This window comes from Equus caballus, chromosome 5, assembly GCF_041296265.1.
Source record: "Equus caballus isolate H_3958 breed thoroughbred chromosome 5, TB-T2T, whole genome shotgun sequence".
Classification (NCBI taxonomy): Eukaryota; Metazoa; Chordata; class Mammalia; order Perissodactyla; family Equidae; genus Equus; species Equus caballus.
Genome location: NC_091688.1, coordinates 41995841 through 42020971, shown reverse-complemented (window position 1 = coordinate 42020971; position 25131 = coordinate 41995841). Strand labels below are relative to the sequence as shown.

General features: G+C 43.0%; 1 protein-coding gene across 1 annotated transcript in view; it reads left to right on the top strand.

Annotated features, from left to right (window-relative positions):
• TDRD10 (tudor domain containing 10) overlaps positions 1-25131 on the top strand; it is a 46263-nt gene that overhangs the window by 15306 nt on the left and 5826 nt on the right. Inside the window, exons 4-5 of the mRNA XM_070268117.1 lie at positions 3894-3964; positions 4612-4768. Of these exons, the coding sequence (XP_070124218.1) occupies positions 3894-3964; positions 4612-4768 (228 nt within the window). The remainder of the gene's footprint in view (positions 1-3893; positions 3965-4611; positions 4769-25131) is intronic.

Genomic DNA, 25131 nt, shown 5'->3' with positions numbered 1-25131 from the left:
GACCAGAGAGTGGAGCTGGAGAACCAGAGGCATGAGCGGGAAAGGTGGTTGGAGAGTGTGGGGCTTGAAATGGCCATCTGGAGGAAGGCGCAGTCACTGGTCACGGCAGGGTGCAGCTGTGCCCTAGGAAGACGGGAGCCCAGGTGCTGGGGAGGCAGCCGTTGGTCCCTTTCTCTTTTCTGTATGTGTTTGTAGCTTACTGTTATCATTTTCTACATTTCAAAAATGTATCCATGATGGCACATGCATGCCTATAGACATGCAGATGCTTAGGTTGTACCATATGAAAGTGCTGGTATTCGACCATTTTTTAATCCGCAAAAATGTCAGTTTCCCGTGGTTCAAACTAATATTTTCCCAGTTTTTACTACTTTAAACAGAGCTTCAGTGAACGGCTTGTACGCGTGTCCGTGTCCCACGTGAGAGTGTCTTCTAGGACCTGTACCTGGGTGTGGGATCAGGGCCACACGGTACTCACAGCTTGAGCAGGATGGGTGGGTGAGCTCCACTCCCAGCAGCAGCAGCAGCAGCAGCGGGGTTCCTCCATCCTCAGCAGCGTTTGTTGTCCAGCTGCTCAGTTGCTGCCAGTCTGATGGGTGTGGCGTTATTTAGCGCGTAGGTGACTGCGGTAACCTTCTGCCTGTCTGGCGTGAAGCCAGTGGTCTCTGAATGCTGGTGCCGTCACTAATAGGCTAGAGATCCCATAAATGATGTTTTTGCTAATGATTGATTGAGAGGAATAAATTGTTAAGTGAAATACGTTATGAGCCAAAAGGTACAACGTGTTGCCTTAATCTTGACAGTAGATGTGCAGTGCTCATGTTCGGTAGTAGGATTATGGGATTATGTTGGTGGGTAGGGTTTGCTGATTCGTACTTTTTAGCTTTTCTCTAATAAACATTTAGTGCTTTGTAATTAGAAAATCCTAATCAATTATTTTCATTATTTAAAATGAGATGTAAAAGATTCCCTCAGGGGCATGAGGCAATTTTAGCTTAATGTACCAAGCCACCTGTCAAATCGATGATCAACTGAAAATTTTTTTTAAAGTTGTGGTTTATTTCCTTGTGTAATCATTTTCCATCTAGTTTTTTTTAAAGATTTTATTTTTTACCTTTTTCTCCCCAAAGCCCCCCAGTACATAGTTGTATATTCTTCGTTGTGGGTCCTTCTAGTTGCGGCATGTGGGACGCTGCCTCAGTGTGGTTTGATGAGCAGTGCCATGTCCCCACCCAGGATTCAAACCAAGGAAACAGTGGGCCGCCTGCAGCAGAGCGCACGAACTTAACCACTGGGCCACGGGGCCAGCCCCTCAACTGAAAATTTTTTAAAGAAGCAAACTATTAAGGGAGAGAAAAAAAAGTCTCAGGGCATGCCTTCAGATTTTAGGAGTTCCTCATGAAAACTATGCACAATAAGGGAACCTGCTGATGGATGAGTTCACGGGTAACACTGATTGAGGTCCCGTGGAGGCGAAGGTGCTGGCAGGCTTTTTGTTGTATTTGTGTGGGTGTGTGGGTGGTGGTGGTTCTCTGCTCTCACCCTCAAGCACCTTGTCTGAAAACTAGTGCTTCCTGAAGCTGCTTGATACCATGGAACAGTAGTTTTTGACCTTGGCTGCATATTAAAATCATTGGGGGAGCTTTTAAAAAATATTGATGCTTGAATACTAGCTGCAGAGATTCTGATTTTGCTCATCTGGGGTGGGCCAGGCATTGTCTCGATACTTAGAAAAAAAAAGGTAACACCAGCTGAATTTCCTTTGCAGTCAGAATTGAGAACCATTGCTCTAGGATAAGGGTTGGCAAACATTTTCTGGAAAGGGTCAGATGGTAAATGTTTTATGCTTTGCAGGCCGTGTGCCTCAGCTGCAAATATTCAATTTTGACTGCCACTTTAGCATGACAGCAGCCACAGAGAGTAAGCAAACCAATGTGCATGGCTGTGTTCCAATAAGACTTTATTTACAAAAAATGTGGTGGGCTGGATTTGGCCCAAGGCTGTGGTTATCTGACACCTACTATAGAAGATACAAAAATATTACATAGTTTCCTATTTTATTTTGATCATGGTAAAACCTGAAGAGAAGAAAGCTGTGGTTTTGTATGATGTAATGAAAAGAATGTAGGATTTGAAGTTAGAAGCCTAGGGTTAAAAGCCTGACTCTAGATTGGCTGTGTAATCTTAGGGAAGTCACTTAACCTCTCTGATCCTTATTTTATGCTTCTGAGAATGGGGACTTCTTCATGGGGTGGTTTTAAGCATCAAATGGAATAAGTTACATGAAAGTGCTTTATAAACTGAAAATGCTAAGCACATATTGCTTGTTCTCACAAATTGCTTGCTCCTCAGCTTCTTGTAGATTCATGTGTAATAAACATTAAATATTTAAAAGTAAAGCAAATTAGAAAATTTGAATTTAAACGCAATATAAACATGAACACTGAGAAAAATGAGTTATACATAATGCATTTCTATTTTGCTAAGCCAACAGAGTGACTTTAGATTGGTAAAAGCTGCTTTTAAAAGAAGATGGTATAAATATACATTTTTCTGAAATAGAGTTTTCTAGGGGAAAATTGGTTTTCATCAGGGTTGTGGGATTTACAACTGTCGTGTGCCGGTGGGGAAGCCGAGGAGGGCGGCCGTGTGGCGAGCTGCAGTGGGAGCTTAGAGCGGAGGCTTGAAGAGCAGCCTGTGCAGGGCAGCGCATCCGTGACCTTCAAGGAGGCGTCGCACGGGGCGGGACCAGAAGCCAGGCTGCAGGCGGTCAGCAGGGAGTGGGCGGAGAGGAAACGGAGGCATTAGGCGGAGACGGCTCTTTCTACAAGTTTGGCAGAAAAGAGGAAAAATAGGGTGTAGCTCAAAAGGGCATCAGGGTCGCGTAGACGTTATCTCAAAGGAGGGCGGTGCCCGTGTGGAGGCGGAGGGCCCAGACCAGCAGGTGGGAAGGGGCGGGGCGGGGCGGGGCGCTGGAGAGGGAGCAGCCTGAGGGCAGGTGAGGGGAAAGAGTTGACAGTGGATGTGGAGCCGCGTCCAGGGTCGGGGAACTGGAGGGATCCCGTGGCAGTGGTGGCCAGGCTACGTTAAGAGGCCGTGGGGAGGAGAGACTTGCAAAGAAGGTGTGGTGGATACCAGCAGCTTGATGGGGGCTGAGCGGTCTCAGCGCTCTGCCCTCTCTCCCCTTCTCTCTCTCCCTGACTTCCCTCTGCACCGTCGAGTAGATGGGGATCTCCTGTGCATATCCCCCACTGAACTGTAAGCTCCTTGAGCGCAGGACTTGTATTGAATTCCAGTCAGTGTCTGCTGTAACCCTCGGCATAGGGCTTGCATGTGGCGTGTGTTTGCTGAATGTCTGGTGAATGAATGCGTGAAGAAAGAGATGAAGGAAGGCTGCTGTGAATACAGGACAGCAGACTCAGTTGGCCTTGCCTAGGAGGTTTGGTTAGAGCCAGCTTCCCTGCCTGAGTAAAGAGGAAAGGGAGAGAGCCTAGATTCCTAATAAATTAAAAACTACTTCCTCCTGGGAGCCCACCCTGATCACCTGCTTTCCCTCCAGATCTGGGTTTCTTAGATACTCATCCTGTGTGCTCCTGTAGCTGTCTGCACTCCTCCTCGTGGAGTTTATCACCCTGTGGTGGAATGGTCTGTTTACTTGACTGTCTTGTCTCTAGCCCCGCTGGACTGGTGAGCTTCAGTTGAAGGTCGGGCTTATCTCTTTCTTGTCTCTGTGTTTGCGTCACAGCACAAAACCTGGCACACACGGCGCGTGAGACATTCTCTAAGTCTCTGTGCAGTTGATAGAGATGAGCTGGTTGGGGATCCGAAACCTCGAGAACTGGTTCTAAGTTTTGTCTCTGGGTCTCTTTCTCTTTTAAACGCTGCTGCTGTAGGAGGAAATTCGGTACCTTCTGAAGGACTTCAGCCCTCTCCATGTCCACAAAATCCAGAACGGCTGCAGATGGTAATGACTGTTCTTCCTGTGTTTTCTTTGGGAAGCAGCTCCTTTCCTCCTGGTCCCTGTTGCTGATGCACTGATGTTGCAGGCCAGTCAGCACCTCCCAAATCCACACCCACCACGACTTGGCAGAGTGACACTGGAAAACCCCCTTTCCATATCTACCCTCTCACCTGGCAGCTGATGCTGTCTTGTCAGGACAACCTCTGGTTAGAAGTTCAGAGACCCGGGTTTATTTTCGGTAACATCCTTGCTCTGTTTTCTGACTTGAGGCAAGTTACTGCACCTCCCTCAGCCTTGGTTGCCCCTCAAAACTGGACCTACTCACACTTTCCTGTGTTTTCAAGGCAGTAAAATTGCTTTGAGCTTTTGAGGGGAATAGTAAGAAAGAACCCCAAAGCTGCAGCTGTGTGGTGGAGAGGGCTAGAGTCAATGCACGTCTTCTGAGCCCCAGACGCCCAGGACAGTCTCTCCCCCCACCCAGCCTGGCCCAAGTCGGGACCTCAGTGTGGCTTGTTTGTGTCCTTGGACCAGCTCCCCTTCTGGGCCTCTGGGAGGATGGAGGAGACTGTTGCTCCCGCTCCGGCTAGCTGCCCTCCCGCATTCTGTTCTCTGTGATGTGCTCAGAGCTGCCCTCTCTCCTTCCTTTGCAGCTTCGCGTTTGTGGATCTGGGCTCTGTGCAGAAAGTGGCACTCGCGATCCAGGAGCTGAATGGGAAACTCTTCCACCAACGAAAACTGTACGTGAATTCAAACAAAAGCTCTCCCAAGAGGACCTCTGACGTGTCCGAGCGGCCGCAGGAGCTGCCGGTATGTCTTCTGGTCTCTCTGTGCTCCGGGTTGCTTTGTGTCCACTCTTCAGAGCTTGGCAGACCGTACTGTCCATCCTTCCATCCTCCTTCAGTCTCATCTTATTGTGGAGAAGGCAGGGGCTCGGATGAAATTAGGGAAACTTATGACCCTTGACAGTCAGAAGCCACGTCTGGTGCAGAAGACTTGGAATTTTTAAATAAAGAGAAGACTATTCTTGGCAGGGTCGAAAGGGTTATCAGGCAGTTCAGCCAGGGCTTTTCAACCTGGGATACTGAAATGGAATCTTTTGCTTTGTCAGTGTAGCAAGGATTAACTGAGTATCTATTGTTTGCACAGCCTTGTTCTGGCTGCTGGTGTGAGGTGTAAGACAAAAGAAAATAAAATCTGGTCCTTCTTGGCAGGAAGACAAATATTGCCAAAATATGAGGTATGGGAAGGGGGGAGTTAATGGTGCAGGTTGTGCATGTGGGGAGCTGTCTTTGTGGACAGAGAAGGGGAGGCCTCACCCAGGAGCTTCCCTCAGGTGAGGTGAGCCCATTCTCAGTAGGTGGAGGTGAACCAGGAGCAAAGGATCCCACTTCAGAGACTGTCATGGCCGCGTATACGAGGAAACCCAAACAATGGTGACTTAAATAAGTTAGCCGTTCCTTCGTGTTTTCCATGGAAGAGGTCAGGGATCCGTGGTTGGTATGGGAACGCCATGATGTTGTCAGGGTTCCAGGCAGGAAGAAGGGGACTGAGGCAGAGAGTAAGGGGCTGTGTCCTCATAAAAGGCACATTCTCAGAAGCCCTGGCCTCAATCCCGCTTATGTTTGTTGTAGAAAACTTCAATTCATGGTCTTAAATGCAAAGGAGGTTGGAAAATGTAGCTTTTAAAATAGGCACAGGGCGGGTCCCGTGGCTGAGTGGTTAAGTTCGTGCGCTCCACTTCCGTGGCCCAGAGTTCACCAGTTCACATCCTGGGCGTGGACCTAGCACTGCTCATCAGGCCATGCTGAGGCAGCGTCCCACATGGAAGAGCTAGGATGACCTACAACTGGGATATACAACTATGTACTGGGGCTTTGGGGAGAAAAGAAAAAAAGGAAAATTGGCAACAGATGTTAGCTCAGGGCCAATCTTCCTCACCAAAAAAAGCACACGCACAAAAAATAAATAAAATAGGCACATTGTTGCTAAACTTAGAGTTCTGTCAGCAAGAAAAGAAAGAATGCATATTGGCAGGCAGTTAACAAGGTCAGCCACAGCTAGGGAAGTTGGAGATGGGGGTTGAGAGGCAGACTGGAATCACCACAATAAGATTGTCAGAGGTGGCCCCCTTTGCTAGTTCCAAACTATTTTTTTCTTCCTCTCTTTTTAAGCTGGTCTAGCTCTTTGGAAGGACAGGCTGTCAGGTTACACTACTTACTGACCTTTTTGGTTGCAGTCATCCACCCTTCTCTCCATCATGGCCCCTTATTCACTGATAACTTCAGCTTCTGGCTCCCTATCTGTCTCTCCTGTGATCACTCAAATTCAGTGTCCATGTGGATGTTCTGTCTGAGAGTCCAGCCCCTTATTTCCTAGACCACTGTATCTTTAATGATCTGTTTTTCTACTCAGTCACAGTTTCTCATTCTCGTAGCTACATGTCAGACTTCATTGTTGCTCTTAACTGAACATCCCCAAAATATCCATTTCAAGCACTGGACTCTGCCCTTCTCCCCTTCTTTGCAGCTCTCTTCCTCTAGAAGAGTGGGTCTCAAACTTAAACAGCATCAGAATAAACTGAAGCGCTTGTTGCACAGCTTGCTGAGCCCCACCCACAGAGATGCTGATTGCGCGTCTAGGGCCGGGCCTGAGAACTTGCCCAAGTGCCAGGTGGTGCTGGTGCTACCGGTCCTGGGACCACATTTTGAGTAGCAAGGCCCTCAGTCCAACAATTCGACACATTGGGACCCTAAATCCACTGCCCCCACCCTTTCTTCACTGTTTGAACCTCTCTTTACTCCCTCATTTCTCTTGTTAGATTTGATTCCCTAGTTATAACTACCTTAGTTTAAACGCCCTTAACTCACTAGGTCATATCTTGAAAAACCCCACTCCCGGTGGAACCCAGCCCTCTGCCTGTTCTGAAGCTGCATGCCGAGCCTCTGAAGACTTTCACACCACCCTGCTCACTGGTCTCAGTTTATGTGTAGTCACAGCTTTCCCACTCTTCCAAACTGCCCTGTCTTGAAGTTCTTTAATCTTTTCTTCTATGTCCAATCTGCAATTAAGCCTATTTAATGAATTTTTCATTTTAGATAGTATATTTTCCAGTTTCCGTTTGGTTCTTTTTTCCCCCATTTCTTTGCTGAACTCTGTCATCTTTTCACCCATTGTGTCTACCTTTTCTTCTAGATTCTTTAATGTATTTACAATAGTTATAAAATCATTTTCTGCTAATTCCAGCATCTGGGTCAATTGTGGCTTTGCTTCTGTTGACATGTACCTCCTCGATTACGGGTCAAGGCTTCTTTACAAATAGAGTGATTTTTAATTGTATGTTGGATACTGTGGATGTTATATTGTAGAGACTTTGTAGTATGTTTTCTAAATAGTGTTAAATTTTTTTTCTAGCAAAAATGCAATTACTAGCTGATCTTTTGATCTTATTAAAATGGGTTTTCTTTGTTGGGATTGGTGTACTTCAGTTGGAGTCTTAGTTCTTGGGTGAAATCCTCTTCCTAAGGCTTGGCCTTGTATGGTCTCAGGTGCGGGTCGGGGTGCTTACCAAGCTCTCTCCACGCTGGCTGGGTTGGAACTCCGTTGTCTCCCCAGTGCTCTAAGACCTCTGATATCTGTGCTCTTCTCTCAGCTCCCTCTCCCCCACCCCCTACATCTGCTCTTCTCTCCAAGGCCTCCTAGAACTTGTCCTGCATGTGGGCAGCTTAGGATTCAGCCAAGGACCTGAGGTGAGCCCCTAGATTTCTGGGACTTTTCTGTGGCTCCTTCGACCCTGGTGGCCTGACCCATAAGTTCCTGATATCCAAATGTTTACCTGCATTTCTCCTGCCCCGAGAGACTGCCCGACGGCTCGGGCTCTGCTTCCCTTTGCTGTGGTTTGGAAAATGCCCCCCAGCAGAAGGCCAGAGCGAATGTGGTGCTCACCTCACATGCCTTCCTTTTCTCAAATTGCCCTCTGCTGTCCGCTATCATGAGGCCGTGCCAGCAATGGTTAGTTCGTATATCCTGCCTGGTTTTAGAATTGTTTGGGGTGGGAGAGTAAGTTTAGTCATGTCAGAACCAGATACTAGGAAAGAGTGTTATGGGGCTCACCTTGCTTCCTTTGGGATGCATGTAGTTTTCGAGGAACATTTACATCAGAAATAAGTAACCAAAAGATAAACATGAATTTCCATCCATTTGGAAATTTGAAAAAACATTCCTAAGTAAACCACACATGGGTCAAAGAAGAAATCATTGCAGAAATTTAAAAATACTTAGAACTTAATGATAAGGAAAATACTTCCCTGGAAAGTTGTGGACTATAGTGAAAGCAGTACGTGCCAGGAAATGTACAGTACTGAATGCTTAAGTGAGCAAAGGAGACGGCTTGAAAATTAATGAGCTAAGAGTTGATTGAAGAAGTAGATGAAAAGTAAAAATAAACTCAAATAGAGAGCAGACAATTTTTTTTAATTAATTTATTTTTTCCTTTTTCTCCCCAAAGCCCCCTGGTACATAGTTGTGTGTTCTTAGTTGTGGGTCCTTCTAGTTGTGGCATGTGGGATGCCGCCTCAGCATGGCTCGATGAGCAGTGCCATGTCTGAGCCCAGGATTTGAATCAATGAAACACTGAGCCACCTGCAGTGGAGCACGCAAACTTAACCACTTGGCCACGGGGCTGGCCCCAGAGAGCAGGCAATTTGATGTTTTTAAAAATTTTAGCTGAGGGCTAATTTTCCTCAAAAAGACAAAGCAAAACAAAACAAATTTTATAAACAAAGCTACAGTTAGATGTCAGTTATATCTCAATAAAGCTGTGGGAGGGGAAGCATAAAAAATAATGCTACAATAGAAGGGATCAATAAAGCCAAAATTTCATTCTTTAAAGAGGTTAATGAAGTAGAAAAACCTTTGGCGTGATTAATGAAGAGAAAGGGAGAAAAGGGCATAAATAATATTAGTGATGAAAAAGAGATCGGTAGAGATTAAAATATAAGAAGATAATATGGTAATAAATTTGAACACTTAGAAGAAATGGACACATTTCCTAAAGTGCATCACTTTTAAAACTAGTAGAAGAACCCTGATGGTCCTATAACTGTGAAGTAGTTGAATCGTAGTTTATAATCTCACAAAGAAAATACCAGGCTCAGGTGTTTTGTCGGCAAATTTTACCAGGTTTTCAAGCAACAGAGACTCCAGTATTATATAAGTTCTTCCAAAGAATAAAGTAAGAGAGATGCTCCCTGCCTCATGCTATGAGGCCGGTGTAACCTGGATGTCAAACCAGACAGGAGAGCATAAGAAAGAAAAATTGCAGGCTGCTTCCACTCACGAAGACATATGCAACGTTTCTAAACAAGATATTGGCAAAATGAAGTCAATGTTGGCTGATGAAGGTAGTGTCCTTCAATAAGGACAAGTTGGTTTTTTTCCCGAAAGATGCAAAAGTAGTTTAATATTAGAAAAACGATAAATCTTTCACTACATTACCAGATTAAACGATGAAAACTGTATGATTGTCTTAAATAGACACAGCAAAAGCATTTGATTAAATTCACTAATTTATGATTTAAAAAAATTCTTGACAGCCAGAAATAGGTTATTTTTAGTTTGATAAAGGCTATGTACCAAAGCTCTACAGAAAATAATGTTTGAATGGAGAAACATTATAAGCCTTCTCTTTGGAAGCAGGACCGAGGTAAGTTGCCCACCATCACCACTTCTGCTCAGCATGGACTGGGGGTCTAGTTTTGTCTAGTAAGACGAGAAAAATAAGTTAAAGGCATGAATTTTGAAACAGGTGAAACAAAACTGTCATTATTTACAGATGATGTTTCTTTACATAGAAAAACTTACTTAATAAGGTAGCTGGTTACGTAAGATCAAGTATACCCAAATCAATTGCATTTATGTTTGCCGTGAATAAACAACAAAATATAATTTTAAAAATATAACTTTTACAAGAGCAATTAAAAATATTAAGGTACCTAGGAATAAATCCAGTGAAAGGTGAGCATGGCCTGTCTGGGGGAAATCACTGAACTTTACTGAAAATCTTTAAGGAAGATTTAAAATAAATAAGGAAAGTGCCATGTTCATGGATAGGAAGACACAATAAGTTATTCAAGAGTCATTTCTCCCCAAATTGTTCTATCTATTGTATGTAATTCCAATCAGAATTTCCACAGGTTTTCTCAGGAATGAGACAGGCCAATTCTAAAATTTAAATGAGACCAAAGCCTAATAATATTTAAGGCACTTCTTTCTGAAAAGGAAGATGGAAGGCCTTGCCCTACTAGAAGACATCGTGGTATTGGCCTAAGGATGGACAGTATGACCAATAAAATATAGTAGCCCAAAAAGAGGCTCATGCAAATGCAGAAACTACTTATTCTGGTAGAGTTGTAGATCTCTGCTGAAAGCGTGGACACTTACTTCATATTGAACCAGGACAATTGCTTATTCATGTAGAAAAATATGAAATTATATCCCTCCTTTACCTCATGCACAAAAATAAATTCTAGATGGACTAGAGACTTAAGTATAAAAGACAAAACTTTAAAACTTTTTGAAAAATTATAGAAGAATATCTTTATGACCTCAGAGTAGAATAAGAATTGTTAAGGCATAAAGAATTAACTGAAAAAAAAAAAAAAGATGGATGAATTAAAATTAAGAACTTACCTTCTTTGAAAGATAATATAAAGGAAAATAAATTCAAGCCAAAAACTGGAAGAAGATATTTGCAATAATATAACCAACAAAGGGTCAGGACAGGGGTCAGCAGACTTTGGAGGGCAGTTCAGGTCCGGCCCGCTGCCTGTTTTTATGTTTCTGGCAAGATAAGAATGCTTTCAACTTTATATATTGAGATAATTGTAGAGTTACGTGCAGTTGTAAATAACAATACAGAGAAATCCCTTGTGTTCTTTACAGTTTCCCCCACTGGTAACATTTTGCAAAACAATAGCACAACCAGGTTATTGACAATGATACCGTCAAGACGCAGAGCGTTTCCATCACCACAAGGATCCTTCATGTTGCCTTTTTATAGCCACACCCACTTCCCTCCCATCCCCATTCCTGCCTTAACCCCTGGCAACAACTAATCTGTTCTCCATGTCTGTAATTTCATAATTTCAAGAATGTTGTATAAGTGGAATAATACAGTATGTAACCTTTTGGGATTGGCTTTTTACCGTCAGCATAATGTTTTGCAGAGTCATCCAGGTTGTTGCATATATCAATAGTTCATTCCTTTTTAATGTTGAATAGTAGTCTGTGGTATGAATGTACCACAGTTTGCTTACCATTCACTCCTTGAAGGACATCTAGATCATTTCTAGTTTTTGGCTATTACAAATAAAGTTGCTGTAAACACTCATGTACACAATTTGCATGTTTCTCTGGGATAAATGCCCAAAATTGCAGTTGCCGAGTGGAACGGTCATTCATGCTTAACTATTTTAAGAAACAGCCATACTGTTTTCAGAATGGCTGTACTGTTTTACATTCCCCACTAGAAATGTATGAGGAGTTCTCTGCATCCCCTGCAGTGGTTGGTGTTGTCATTGTTTTCTATTTTAGCCATTCTGATAGGTGTATAGTGATATCTTATTATGGTTTTAATTTGCATTTCCCTAATGCTAATGTTGTTAACATCTTTTCATGTGCTTATTTGTCATCATATCCTCTTCAGTGAAATGTCTCATCTCTTTTGCCCGTGTTCTGAGTTGTTTGTTTTTTTGTTGAGTTTTGAAAGTTCTTTATATAATCTAGATATTAGTCCTTTGTTAGATGTGTGGTTTGCAAATATTTTCTCCTACTCTGTAGCTTGATCTTCTTAACAGATTTCTTGCAGAGCAAAAGTTTTAAATTTCAGAGAAGTCCAATTTATCAATTTTCCCTGTTTTTTATGTGTGGTGCTTTTGTTGTAAAGTCTAAGAAATTTTTGGCCAACCCTACATCCCGAAGGTTTTCTCCTATTTTTTTCCTAAAAGTTATATAGTTTTATGTTTTACATTGAAGTGCATGACCTGTTTTGAGTTAATTTTGTATAAGCTGTGAAACTTAGGTTGAGTTTTGTTTTTTGGCCCATAGACGTCCAAGTGCTCCAGCACCATTTGTTGGAAAGGGCATATTTCCTCCATTAAATTGCTTTTGCAGCTTATCAAAAATCAGTTGGGCATATTTGTGTGGATTTATTATGGGTTATTAGTTTTGTTCTATTGATATCTGTGTGTATGCCTCCGCCAATACCACACAGTCTTGGTTACTGTCGCTATGTAAGAGGTGTTGAAATTGGGTGGACTGATTCATTCTCCCTTATTATTCTTTTTCAAAGTTGTTTTAGCTGTTCTAGTTCCTTTGCATGTAAATTTTAGAATAATCTTGTCTACGCCTACAAAAACTTTGCCTGGGATTTTGATAGGAATTGCGTTAAACCTGTATGTCAGTTTGAGGAGAATTGCCATCTTTACTAATACGTCTTCCAATCTGTAAACAGAGTTTATATTTCATTTATTCAGATCTTCTTTGATTTCTTTCATCAACATTATGTAGTTTTCAGCATATAAATCCTAACATATTCTGTTAGGTTTATACTTAAATATTTCATTTTATTTGATTGATTGTAAATTGCGTTGTATTTTTGATTTCTGTGCCCACTTGTTCATTGGTAGTCCATAGAAATGCAGTTGATTTTTGTATGTTTATTTTGTATCCTCTGACCTTGCTGAACTCACCTATTAGTTCAAAGTTTTGTTTTTTCTTTTTTTGTGGATCCCTTGGGATTTTCTATGTAGACAATCATTTCATTTGCAACAGTGCCAGTTTTATTTTTCCCTTTCTGATCTATATGCCTTCTGTTTCTTTTTCTTGCCTTAGCACTAGCTAGAATTTCTAGCACTGTGTTGAATTATAGTAGTAAGAGTGGACATCCTTTCCTCATTCTCTTAGGGTGGAAATCATTCAGTCTTTCACACTAAAGTGTAATCTTATCCGTAGGTTTTTTTGTAGGTGCTTTTTATTAAGTTGATGAAGTTCTCCTCTATTTCTGTTTTTCCGAGTTTTTATCGTGAATGGGTGTTGGATTAGTTTCTTAGGACTGCCATAACAAAATACCACAAATGGGGTGGCTTAGAACAGCAGAAATTTATTGTCTCATAGTTCTGGAAGCTAGAAGTCCAAAATCAAGGTGTCAGCAGGGTGATGCTCCCTCTGAAACCTGGGGGGGGAGTCCTTCCTTGCCTTCCTGGCTTCTGGTGTTTGTCAGCAGTCTGCATTCTTTGGCTTATAGATGCATCACTCCAGTCTTCTGTCTTCACGTGGCATTCTCCTTATGTTTCTTCACAGTGTCTTCCCTCTGTATCTCTGTGTCTAAATTTTCTCTTTTTATAAGGACACTCATTGGATTAGAACCCACCCAAGTGACCTCATTTTAACTTGATTACCTCTATGAAGACCCTATTTCCGAAGAAGGTCACATTCTGAGGTACTGGGGGTTAAGACTTAAACATATCCTTTTTGGGGTGGGGGGCATAACTCAACCTATAACACGTTGAATTTTGTCAAATGTCTTTTCTGTATTGAATGGTAAGATCATGTGATTTTTCTTCTTTAGTCTGTTCATATGTTGGGTTACATTGATTAATTTTTTCAAATATTGAACCAGCCTTGCATTCCTGGGATAAACCCAACTTAGTCATGGTGTATAATTATTTTTGTATATTGATAAATTCTATTTGCTAATACTTTGTTAGGATTTTTACATCTGTTTTCATGAAGGATCTTGGGCTGTAGTTTTCTTTTTTTGTACCGTCTTTGGTTTTAGGATCATGGTAATACTAGCTATATAAAATGAACAGAGAAGTGTTTCCTCCTCTTGAAAGAGACTGTGTAGAATTGATGTTAATTCTTCTTTAAATGTTTAGTAGAATTCTCCAGTGAAACCATCTGGGCTTGGAGAATTCTTTTTTGGAAGGCTTTTTATTTATATATTTTTTTAAAGATTTTATTTTTCCTTTTTCTTCCCAAAGCCCCCCGGTACATAGTTGTGTATTCTTAGTTGTGGGTCCTTCTAGTTGTGGCATGTGGGATGCCGCCTCAGCATGGCTTGATGAGCGGTGCCATGTCCGTGCCCAGGATCCAAACCAGCGAAACCCTGGGCCGCCAAAACGTAGCATGTGAACTTCACCACTTGGCCACAGGGCCGGCCCCTGGAAGGCTTTTTTTTTTTTTTAAAGATTTTATTTTTTCCTTTTTCTCCCCAAAGCCCCCCGGTACATAGTTGTGTATTCTCCGTTATGGGTTCCTCTAGTTGTGGCATGTGGGACGCTGCCTCAGCGTGGTCTGATGAGCAGTGCCATGTCCGCGCCCAGGATTCGAACCGACGAAACACTGGGCCGCCTGCAGCGGAGCGCACGAACTTAACCACTCGGCCACGGGGCCAGCCCCCCCTGGAAGGCTTTTTTAAAAAATTAAGAAAAAAATTTTTTTAAAGATTGGCGCCTGAGCTAACATCTGTTGACAGTCTTCTTTTTTCTTTCCTTCTTCTCTTCCCCAAAGCCCCCCAGTACATAGTTGTATATTCTAGTTGTGAGTGCCTCTGGTAGTGCTGTGTGGGACGCTGGCTCAGCATGGCTTGATGAGCGGTGCTACGTCCGCGCCCAGGATCCGAACTGGCGAAACCCTGGGCCACCAAAGCAGAGCACATGAACTTAACCAGTTGGCCACGGGACCAGCCCCTTGGAAGGCTTTTACTTATGAGTGCAGTTGCTTTAGTATTTATGAGGCTATTCAAATGATCTGTTTCAGATTGGGTGAGTTGTGATGGTTTGTTTTTTGAGGAAGTGGTAATTTTGTCTAAGTTGTCAAACTTAGTGTTTGACATTTATATTTGTATATATGTGTGTAGAGTTGTTCTTAGTATTCCCTATATTATCCTTTTGATGTCTTCGGTGTCTGTAGTGATATCCCATTTTGTTCCTGATACTGGTAATTTGGATTTTCTCTGTTTCTTTGTCATTCTTTCTGGATGTTTATCACTTTTGTTGATCCTGTCGAAGAACCAGCTCTTTGTTTCTCTTTTTTTTTTTGAGGAAGATTAGCCCTGAGCTAACATCTGCTGCCAATCCTCCTCTTTTTGCTGAGGAAGACTGGCCCTGAGCTACCATCTATGCCCATCTTCCTCTACTTTATACATGGGATGGCTACCACAGCATGGCTTGCCAAGCAGTGCCATGTCCACACCTGGGATCCGAACCCCCTAACCCTGGGCCCTGAAGTGGAACGTGTGAACTTAACCCTATATCACTGGCCGGCCCCAGCCAGCTCTTTGTTTCATTGATTTTCTCTATTCTTCTTCTGTTTTCAATTTCATTGATTTCTGCTCTTATCTTAATTACTTCCTTTGTTCTGTTTTCTTTGGGTTTACTTTGCTTTTTCTTTTTTGTTTTCTTTAGGGTCAAAGCTGAGGTCATTAACTTGTAACCTTTTTTATTTACTCATGTAGGCTTTTAGTGCTATAAATTTCTCTTTAGGTGATGCTTTACCCCACAAATTTTGATACTGTTTTTGATTTTCACGTTTGTTGTGTTTTCATTTTCATTCAGTTAAAAATATTTTTAATTTTTCCTTTTGATTTCTTTGTTCTGTGGGTTATTTTGAAGTGTGTTATTTACTTTCCAAATATTTGGAGATTTCCACATATTTTCTGTTACTGATTTTTTATTTAATTCTGTTGTGGTTGGAGAGAATATTTCATGAGTTGAATCCTTTTACATTTATTGAGAGTAATTTCTGGCCCAGGATACAGTCTGTCTTGGTGTATGTTGTGTGGGCATTTAAAGAGACGTGTATTCTGTTGTTGTTGGCTGGAGTGTTCTGTCCACGTTGATTGCATCCTGTTGGTCAGTAGTGCTGTTGAATTCTTCTGTGTCCTTGCTGGTTTTCTCTCTAGTTGTTTTATCAATTGTTGAGAGAGAGGTGTTGAAGTCTCTAATTATAAGTGTGGATTTGTGTATTTCTCCTTTCAATTCACTTAGTTTCTTGTTATATATTTTGCAGTTCTTTCTTTGGTGCATGCACCTTTAGGATTGCTTCGTATTCTTGGTAGAGTGACCCTTTTATAATTATGTAATATTCCTCTCTGTCTTCAGTAATTTTCTTTGTTCTGAGGTCTGCTTTATCTGATATTATTGTAGCCATTTCTGCTTTCCTTTCATTAATGTTTGCATGATATATCTTCTACTATCTTTTAACTTTAAACCTACCTATATCATTACATTTGGAGTGAGCTTTTTTGTAGACAGCATATAGTTGGGTCATGTTTTTTAATCTACACTGCCAGTCTCCATCCTTTTTTTTTTTTTTTTGAGGAAGATTAGCCCTGAGCTAACATCTGCTGTTAATCCTCCTCTTTTTGCTGAGGAAGACTGGCCCTGAGCTAACATCCGTGCCCATCTTCCTCTGCTTTATATGTGGGACGCCTCCCACAGCATGGCATGCCAAGCGGTGCCATGTCTGCACCCAGGATCCGAACCGGCAAACCCCAGTCCGCCGAGAAGCAGAATGTGTGCACTTAACTGCTGCGCCACTGGGCTGGCCCCTCCATCTTTAAATTGATGTTTAATGTAATTATTGATCTGTTGGGGCTCAAGTCTGCCATTTTATTTTTTGTTTTCTGTTTGTTCTGCTTTTTGTTTCTCTGTTTGCCTGTGATTTACTTGAACATCTTTTAGAATTCAATTTTGATTTATCTGTAATGTTTTTAAATGTGTCTCTTTATGTACCTTCTTATTTATTTTGTTTGTGAGAAAGATTGGCCCTGAGCTAACATCTATTGCCAATCTTCCTCTTTTTGCTTGAGGAAGACTGTCAGTGAGTTAACATCTGTACCTATCTTCCTCTGTTTCATGTGGGATGCCACCACAGCATGGCTTGATGAGCAGTTTTAGTCTGCACCCAGAATCTGAACCTGTGAACTCTGGGCCGCAGAAGTGGAGTGCACAAACTTAACCACTACACCACCAGGACGGCCGCCTATATACCTTTTTAAGTGGTTGCTCTTATACATACATAACTTACCTTACGTTGTATATATTTAACTAATCATAGTCTCCGCCTGTCAATTTTACCAGTTTGAGTGAAGTGTAGAAAACCTACCTCCCTTTTCCCTCCTGTTTATAATATATTTGTCTTGTCTGTTTCCTCTGTTTCACTTAGAACCACATTAGACAGTGTTATAATTTTCATTTCAACTGTCAAGCATAATTTAGAAAACTCAGGAAAATGAAAGCCTATTGTATTTACCCATATTTTTTCTTACCATGTTCTTTCTTTCTTCCTGATGTTTCAGAGTTCCTTTTTTTATCATTTCCTTTTTGTTTAGAGAACTTCCTGTGGCCATTTTTGTAGGGTTGGTCTGCTAGTGATGAATTCTTAGTTTTCCTCCATTTGAGAATGTCTTAATTTCCCCTTCATTCCTGAAGGGTGTCTTCACTAGGTATACAATTCTCTTCTCTCAGCACTTGAGAAATATTGTGCCATTTCCTCTGGCCTCCATGGGTTCTGATGAGAAATCCGCTGTCATTCAAATAGTTTTTCCTGTTTCGGAAATAGTCATTTTTCTCTGGCTGCTTTGAAGATTTTTTTCTTGGTCCTTAGTTTTCAGAAGTTTTTGTGTCTTGGCATGGATTTCTTTGAATTTATGCTATTCTGGGTTCACTCACCTTTTTGAATCTGTAGGTTTTTTAAATCTACTTTCTCTCTATTGTTCAGGTTGTGTAATTTCAATTGTTCTCTCTTCCAGTCACTGATTGTTTCCTGTCCCCTCAATTCTGTCATTTAGTTTATCTACTGGGCTTTTTATTTCAGTTCTTGTATTTTTCAGTTCTAAACTTCCCACTTTCTTTGTATTGTGCAATTTTTTGCTGAGACTTCTATTTCTTTCCTGAGGCTTTCTGTTTTCTCATTTGTTTTAAGGGTGCTTGCGATCATTTGTGGAAGCATTTTATCATGACTGCTTTAAAATGTCTGTCAGGTCACTCTAACGTCTGAGTCATCTCGGTGTTGGCAGGTTTTTATTGTCTTTTTTCATTTGCTTTAAGATTTTCTTGGTTCCCGGTATGATGAGTGCGTTTCAGCTGAAACCTGGGTGTTTTCTTATTGTTTTGTGAGACTCTGGGTTTTATGCAAACCTTCTGTTTTCTGGCTTTCTCTGGCTCCGCTCCAGCAGGGGACGCAGGGTGCTGCCTTCTCCCTGCCAGGTGAGGATAGAAGTCCGGGTTCCCCATTCTGCCTCCCAAAGCAGTGGCGGCTCCTTGTTTCTGTTATGGGGGTGGGAGTTCTGGTTCTCTGTGTTGTCTCCACTGACACCCGGGTGTAGGTGGCTTTGTTACCACAGGGGACAGTCCTGACTCTCCAACAGGGCTTCTCTGATGCCACCCCATGGAGGGGGGCTTATTAGTGCTGGTGGGTGTGGTCCTACTGATGCCACAAGGCAGGGGAAGTGTGGTGGGGGGCCTGGTTTTTGTTACTGGTTTGGGGGTTGAAATTCCTGGCTGCCTCCTTGGCCTTCTGTAACACAACAAGGTGGAGGTGTTAGGGTGATTCATCACAGCCCCTTGAGGGTGGAAGTCCAGGCTCCTCACTTGTCTCTGTTGGTGTGCATGGACATGGGGTCATTTGTGTGTGTGTGTGCGCGTGTGTAGCTGGAGTAGAGCAATTATTGTCTAGAAGTTTTCTGTCACGTTAGGCTGCCCCTTTTCTGGTCCTTTGGCTAGAGAGAACAGGATTTTGTTGAGACCTTTTTTTTGTCTGTGCCTGTTGGTGTTGCTGGATTCTTCAGTTCTAAGTCTAGGACATTGGAGGTGAGAAGAAAACCCAGGGAAAGCATCACTGTGTTATCCCTTGGTCCCAGGATCAAAGTCATCTGTTTGTGTTATATGTAACGTCCAGAGTTTTTAGTTGTACTCAGCAGAAGGAATAGGAAAATGTAGATCTATGCCATCTTCCCAGAGTGGAAGTTCTAAGAATGGTCTTTACTTTTTTTTTTTTTTGAGGAAGATTAGCCCTGAGCTAACATCTGCTGCTAATCCTCCTCTTTTTGCTGAGGAAGCCTGGCCCTGAGCTAACATCCGTGCCCATCTTCCTCCACTTTATATGTGGGACGCCTACCACAGCATGGCTTTTGCCAAGTGGTGCCATGTCCACACCCGGGATCTGAACTGGCAATCCCAGGCCGCCAAAGTGGAACGTGCACACTTAACCCCTGCATCACCGGGCCAGCCCTGTTCTTTACATTTTTAAATTGGGGTTGAGGAAAACAATCAAAAGAAGAATACTATTTCATGACACATGGAAAGTGTATGAAATTTAGATTTCAGTGTCCAGAAATAAAGTTTTATTGGAAAACAACTTCAACCACTTGTTTGCATATTGTCTCTGCTTCACACAACAACAGCAGAGCTGAATAGTTGAGATGGAGACCATGTGGCCACAAAGCCTAAAATATTTACTCTCTGGCTCTTTACCGAAAAAGTTTGTTGGCCTCTCGATTAAGATCTAGAATTTTTTCTTTTAAATTTTTTTATTATTATTATTTGTTTGGTGAGGAAGTTTGGCCCTGAGCTAACATCTGTGTCAGTCTTCCTGTATTTTGTATGTGGGTCGCCGCTGCAGCGTGGCTTTATGAGCAGTGTGTAAGTCTGTGTCCAGGATCTGAACTCGTGAATCCTGGGCTGTCAAAGCAGAGCACACAAACTTAACCACTATGCCACTGGGCCAGCCTCAAGATTTAGAATATTGTTAAAAAACAAGCAAAGGTAAAGCAAAATGAAAACTCCTAGAAATCAGTGAGAAAAGGAAACAACCTGTTGGAAAATTGGGGAAGAGCTAGGAATAGGCATTTCATAGATAAGGACACATAAAAGCCAACAGGATCATATTGTCGGGCTGTGCTGTGGGCCTTTGTCATATGCTTACCACGGCATGGCTGGTTCTGAGAACACTCAGGCTTGTGGAGCTGTTCCACTATCTGCTCCCAACCCAGTCAGCCACCTTCGAAGCTACTGGTTTTCACAGCTTTGCCTGCTCTGGTAGAACTTTCCGCCGGAGGAGCTGGGAGTGGAGAAGCTCTAGACAGAAACACTCAATCATACTGTTCTTATTCAAGTGCCTGTAGCCTCTTGCTGTTACTGTTTTTTAATAGACACTCTCAACTTGTTGTATGCTTCTGGTCAGTTTCCAGAGTCCCGAAATGGTTGTTTTTGACAATTTTGTCAAATGTCATCATTGCTTTTGAGGGAGAGGATTTATCAATTGAAACATTTTGTAGTAGAATTGTTTTAGAGAGAGAAAAGATAAAATTAGACCATCAGCTTCATTGGTGCAACATATACGTCCAGGAAGAACCAGGTCACCACGGGGGAGAAAGTATCAAGTGATATAACAGACTCTCCCAAGAGTGAAGGATAGGAGTTTTCAGATTGAAAGCAACCAGTGAGTGCCCAGGATAATGAATGGGAAAATAAAAACCGACATCAAGGCACATTATAGTAGTATTTTAGAATATTGGGATAAAGCTTCAGAAAGAGAATCCAGGGGCCGGCCCCATGGCCGAGTGGTTAAGTTCGTGCGCTCCACTTTGGTGGCCCAGGGTTTCATTGGTTTGGGTCCTGGGCACAGACATGGCACCACTCGTCAGGCCACATTGAGGCGGTGTCCCACATGCCACAACTAGTAGGACCTGCAACTAAGATATACAACTATGTACAGGGGGGATTTGGGGAGATAAAGCAGAAGAAAAAAAAAAGAGAATCCACATTGAAGGCTATGAGATTGTGTGGTGTCACTGAATTCTGCAGGAAGATGATATGTAACCTGAAATCTGTTCTCAATCAAATCAATCTAGAATTTAGGTAGAATAAAGACTTATTCAGAAATGTAGGGTCTCAAAAAATGTATACCCCATGTACCTGTTCTCAGAAAGCTATGGAGGAACGTGTTCCAATAAAATTAAGCAGTAAGCCAAAAAATGAGGTGATCTGGGAGCGGGATATCCAACCCAATAGAGGGACCAGAGACTCCCCAGATGATGACAAAGGGGTACAACACTTGTGCAGCAGCCAGTCCAGGACAGGGCAGGACGGTGTGAAACTCTGGGGTGATGTTTGCCCAAAGAAAAATGGAAAATTGAGCACAGAGGTGTTATAAAGAGCCATTGGAGGTGTGTGGGGAAACCTAACTAGAGATTTAAGGAAATCTGTGTAAATAGAGGGAGGAAAAAAAGGCAGTTAATTCCTGGGGAAATGGCTGTATAAGAATAAAAATAATATAATATAACTTGATTCAGCAGCAATTCGTGTTTACGTAGTCACATAATAGAACACTGGAGGGTTTGAGCAGGGAGCAACATAACTGGATTTAACCAATTTACGTTAAATCATCAACTTTATTGAATTATTCGGTAAGTATACTTATTGAAGTATAACTTGCAGAAAGTAAAATGAACCCATTTTAGGTGTACAGTTGGATGGATTTTGACAAATGTATGCAGCCACGTAACCTCTATCACGATCGTATATAGAACATTTTGGTCACCCGGAAGCCCCTCTCATGCCTTTTCCCTGTCTGTCAGTAACTCCCCGCCTTGTGGCCCCAGGCAACCACTGATCTACTTTCTCTATCACTTTAGATGAGATTTATCTTTTCCAGAGTTTCATGTAAATGGAATCATGCTGCATGTGCTTCTTTGTGTCTGGCTTCTTTCACTCAGCAGAATGTTACTGGGATTCATCCATGTGGTTGCACCATCAGCAATTCTCTTTTTTATTGCTAAGTGGTCTCCTGTTGTATGGATGGGCCACCCTTTGTTCATTCATCTAGATTTACGTTTTAAAGGGACCCTGTAGAATAGATGCCAGGGGCCAGAGTGGAAGCAGCAAGACCTGTCTCACGTGGTCCAGGTAAGACATTAAAGTGCCTTGTCATGCCAGCCCTGGTGCTGTACCGCCAACTCATCAAGCACATCCCCACCTTAGGGCCTTGGCCCTGCTGTTCTCAGCCCACAGGCTCTCCTCTCAGCTGTCTGCAGGGTTTGCTTTCTCGCTTCATTCAGGTCTCTGTTCAGCTGTCACCAACCCCCTCTTGCCCAGCACTCTTTGTCCCCTCTCCTTACCCTGTGTTTCTTCATTGCCCTTATGGCCACCCGACGTTATTCCTGTTTGTATTCTTACTGTCTGCTGCCCCCACCAAAGTGTGAGCTTTATGGCGGCACTGTCTAGAACGTACACATTTTATAAGTGTTTGTAGAGTGACTAAATGTGGGCTCCCTGAGAACAGGGTCTGTGTCTTTCGTCTTTGTCACTCTGTGCCTGGCACATAGTAGAAATGCAAGGTCTGTTGGACGAAAGGGAAGCAGTTGAGGGTTAAAGCTGTAAATAGTAAATTTCCACCAGAATGTGCCTTTCAGGTGCTGTTCTCCGGGTAGGCAGGGGCCTAAAAAAGAGATGGCCCAGGGTGACAAGCAGCGCTCCATGGTGTGGCGGTGAGCGGACTTGGAGGCTGCAGGCAGGGGGGCCGTCACTGTTCTGAGTGTTGCATGAGCTGCACCCCTGCTGAGTGGTGGTGTGAGGGCTTCTCCCCGGCGTGGGTGGGGGAGCCAGTGGACCCTCCTCCACCCCAAAGCCTCTGGCCACTGACCTTCGTGTGCGCTGCATCTTTTCTCCCACTGCTCTGACTCCCCAGCGTGATTCTGGAGCAGGCTACCTCTTAGAACACTTGACCAGCTGGCAGAAATGTCCCAGACAAAGTAAAGAGACCATTAACAGCTGTTGATTGATCTGGGCAGGAGGGTTACTCTGCTTGTGGCAACAATAGAACTTAATTAAAATCGTCTGGTTTGGCAGCTCCTGAGATGCTGCCTTGATCTCTGTTGCTTCCAGGTGGCCGCTTCTGGGTTACAAACACATCCTGAAATTGGAGGTTTGTTTCTGGGTGACGTGCCTGCTCTAGTGGTTGGATGATGATTAGGTAGATTTTCCTCTGAAACTTAATGTCGAAACAGGGTTGTTATATTTATGTCTTAAATCATTAGGAAATAATGATTAGACCCAAAATGGTTTAAAATGTTTCTGTATTAATAATAATTTTTAGCTTGAAACTGCTGGTGATAATTGGTTCTTGGGGTTGGTATTTAGAACGGTCTTAGGAGATTCTAAATAAAAAGATACCGTACGTGCTTGGCTAGAGGATGATTTTCAGCTCTGTCACTCTGCTGTGTTGTTGGCGCACAGGAGAGGCAAAGGGCTTAGCTTGGAGACTGGGTCTGGGTCTCATCGGTTGACAATGGTAGTTAGGCTTCCTGGAGGGCTCATTCTGCAGGCTCAGTTCTAATCGCTTTGCTGTGTGAACTTGTCTAATTACAGCAGGAGGTGCTATTACTCTCCTGTCTTGCAGGTGAGAACACCAAGTAACTGTCCCAGAGTTAAGGAGCCAGTCAGTTCTGGAACCAGGACTGGAGCCCAGACAGTCTGACTCCAGAACCCGCACTTTGGACCACTCTCTCACACTGCTTCCATTTATTCCACACCTGCTGCATGTCGTGTCCTGAACGGATGCTAGCCCACTAAATCCTCACCTCAGCGCAGGTGTGATTCACGCTGTAGAAGAGGAAACCAAGATTTAGAGGATTAAGAATTTGCCTCAGGTCATTTCTCCTTCCTTCCTTTCTCCCTCCCTTCTTTCCTTCCTTCCTTCCAACATATATTTACTGAGAGCTTAGTATGCACCCGGCATAACCCCATGTTCTAGGCCCTGGGGTCATGTAGTGATCAAGGTAATTGTCAAAAGACAAATGTGATTCACATTCTCGTGATGCTTGTATTCCAGTGGGAAGAGACGTACAATAAACCAATAAATAAGTAAACAAATAAGAAAATGCCGGATAAGTTACCAGAGAATTAAAATAAGGTGATGTGATAAAGACTGAGAGGTCACTTCTTTAGATGGTTCTTAGGGAGGCCTCTTTGTAAGGAAGTGACACCTGAGCTGAGATCTGGATGACAAGTCAGAGCCAACCATGCGAAGACCAGAGGAAGAACATTCCAGACAAGGGAGCGCCTACAAGTACCCAAAGGTGTGAGATGGTGGGTGAAGGGGAGAGTGGGCAGAGAGGAGGTCAGTGGAAAGGAGAGTCAGATCTTGGGAGCCTTGGTGAGCCAAAGTGGAGACTCTGGCTTTATTTGTAAGCACAGTGGGAAGATGTTGGAAGGTTTTCGTCAGGGGAGTAATGGGATCTGATTTTTGTTTGTAAGAGATCGTGTTGTCCGCTGGGTGGTGATTGGATTGTGGGGGCCAATGTGGCATCAGGAAATTCTTTGGACATCTGGTAAGAAATGGCAATGGCTAATATTGGGGTGGTAGATACAGAAAGAAGGGAGTACGTGGGTTCAGGTGTGTTTTGGAGGAAGAGATGGCTTGGCTTGCTGATGAATTTGATGTAGGGAGCTAGGGAGAGAGGAATTTGGCCTGAACCACTAGGTAGATAATGATGCAATTTACTAAATTTGAGAAAGCTGGGTGAAGCAGCTCGGGAGAGGGTCTATTGTAGACAGGCTGAGTTTGTGTGTCTCTTAGCTGTCCCATCAAATGGGCATCTCCGTAGTCAAGTGGAATTCCAGAGAGTGATGAGGGCTGGAGATCTGGATTTGGGAGTCTGTGCTGTACTGTTGATACATAAAACCGTGGAACTGGAGATGACCTTGGAGAGAAGGTAGATGGAGGAGAGGACTGAGTCCTGGGATGTGCTGGCACTTACTGGTTGAGCTGAAAAGAAAGAAGGAAAAGAAAGTGAAAGAGAAGGAAAACGAGATGTGTGCAGTTTCAAGGAAGATGAGAAGAAGTGTTTCTGGAAGGAGGGAGTGGGTAGCATACTACAAGTAAATTTAGAGTGGAGAACATGAAGGTCATTGCTGACGCAGGGCAGGGCCATTTCAGGGAAGCCTGACTGGTACGAGTTGAAGAGAAAATGTCAGGTGTGGAAGTAGACAGGCCTCTAGACAACACTTTTAGTGAAGGCGGCAGAGAAAGGTGGTAGCCAGAGGGGTCAAGTCAGGGTCTTTTCAAATGTGGAGAATAGAGCATGTTTGTTTCCTGGTGAGAGGCGT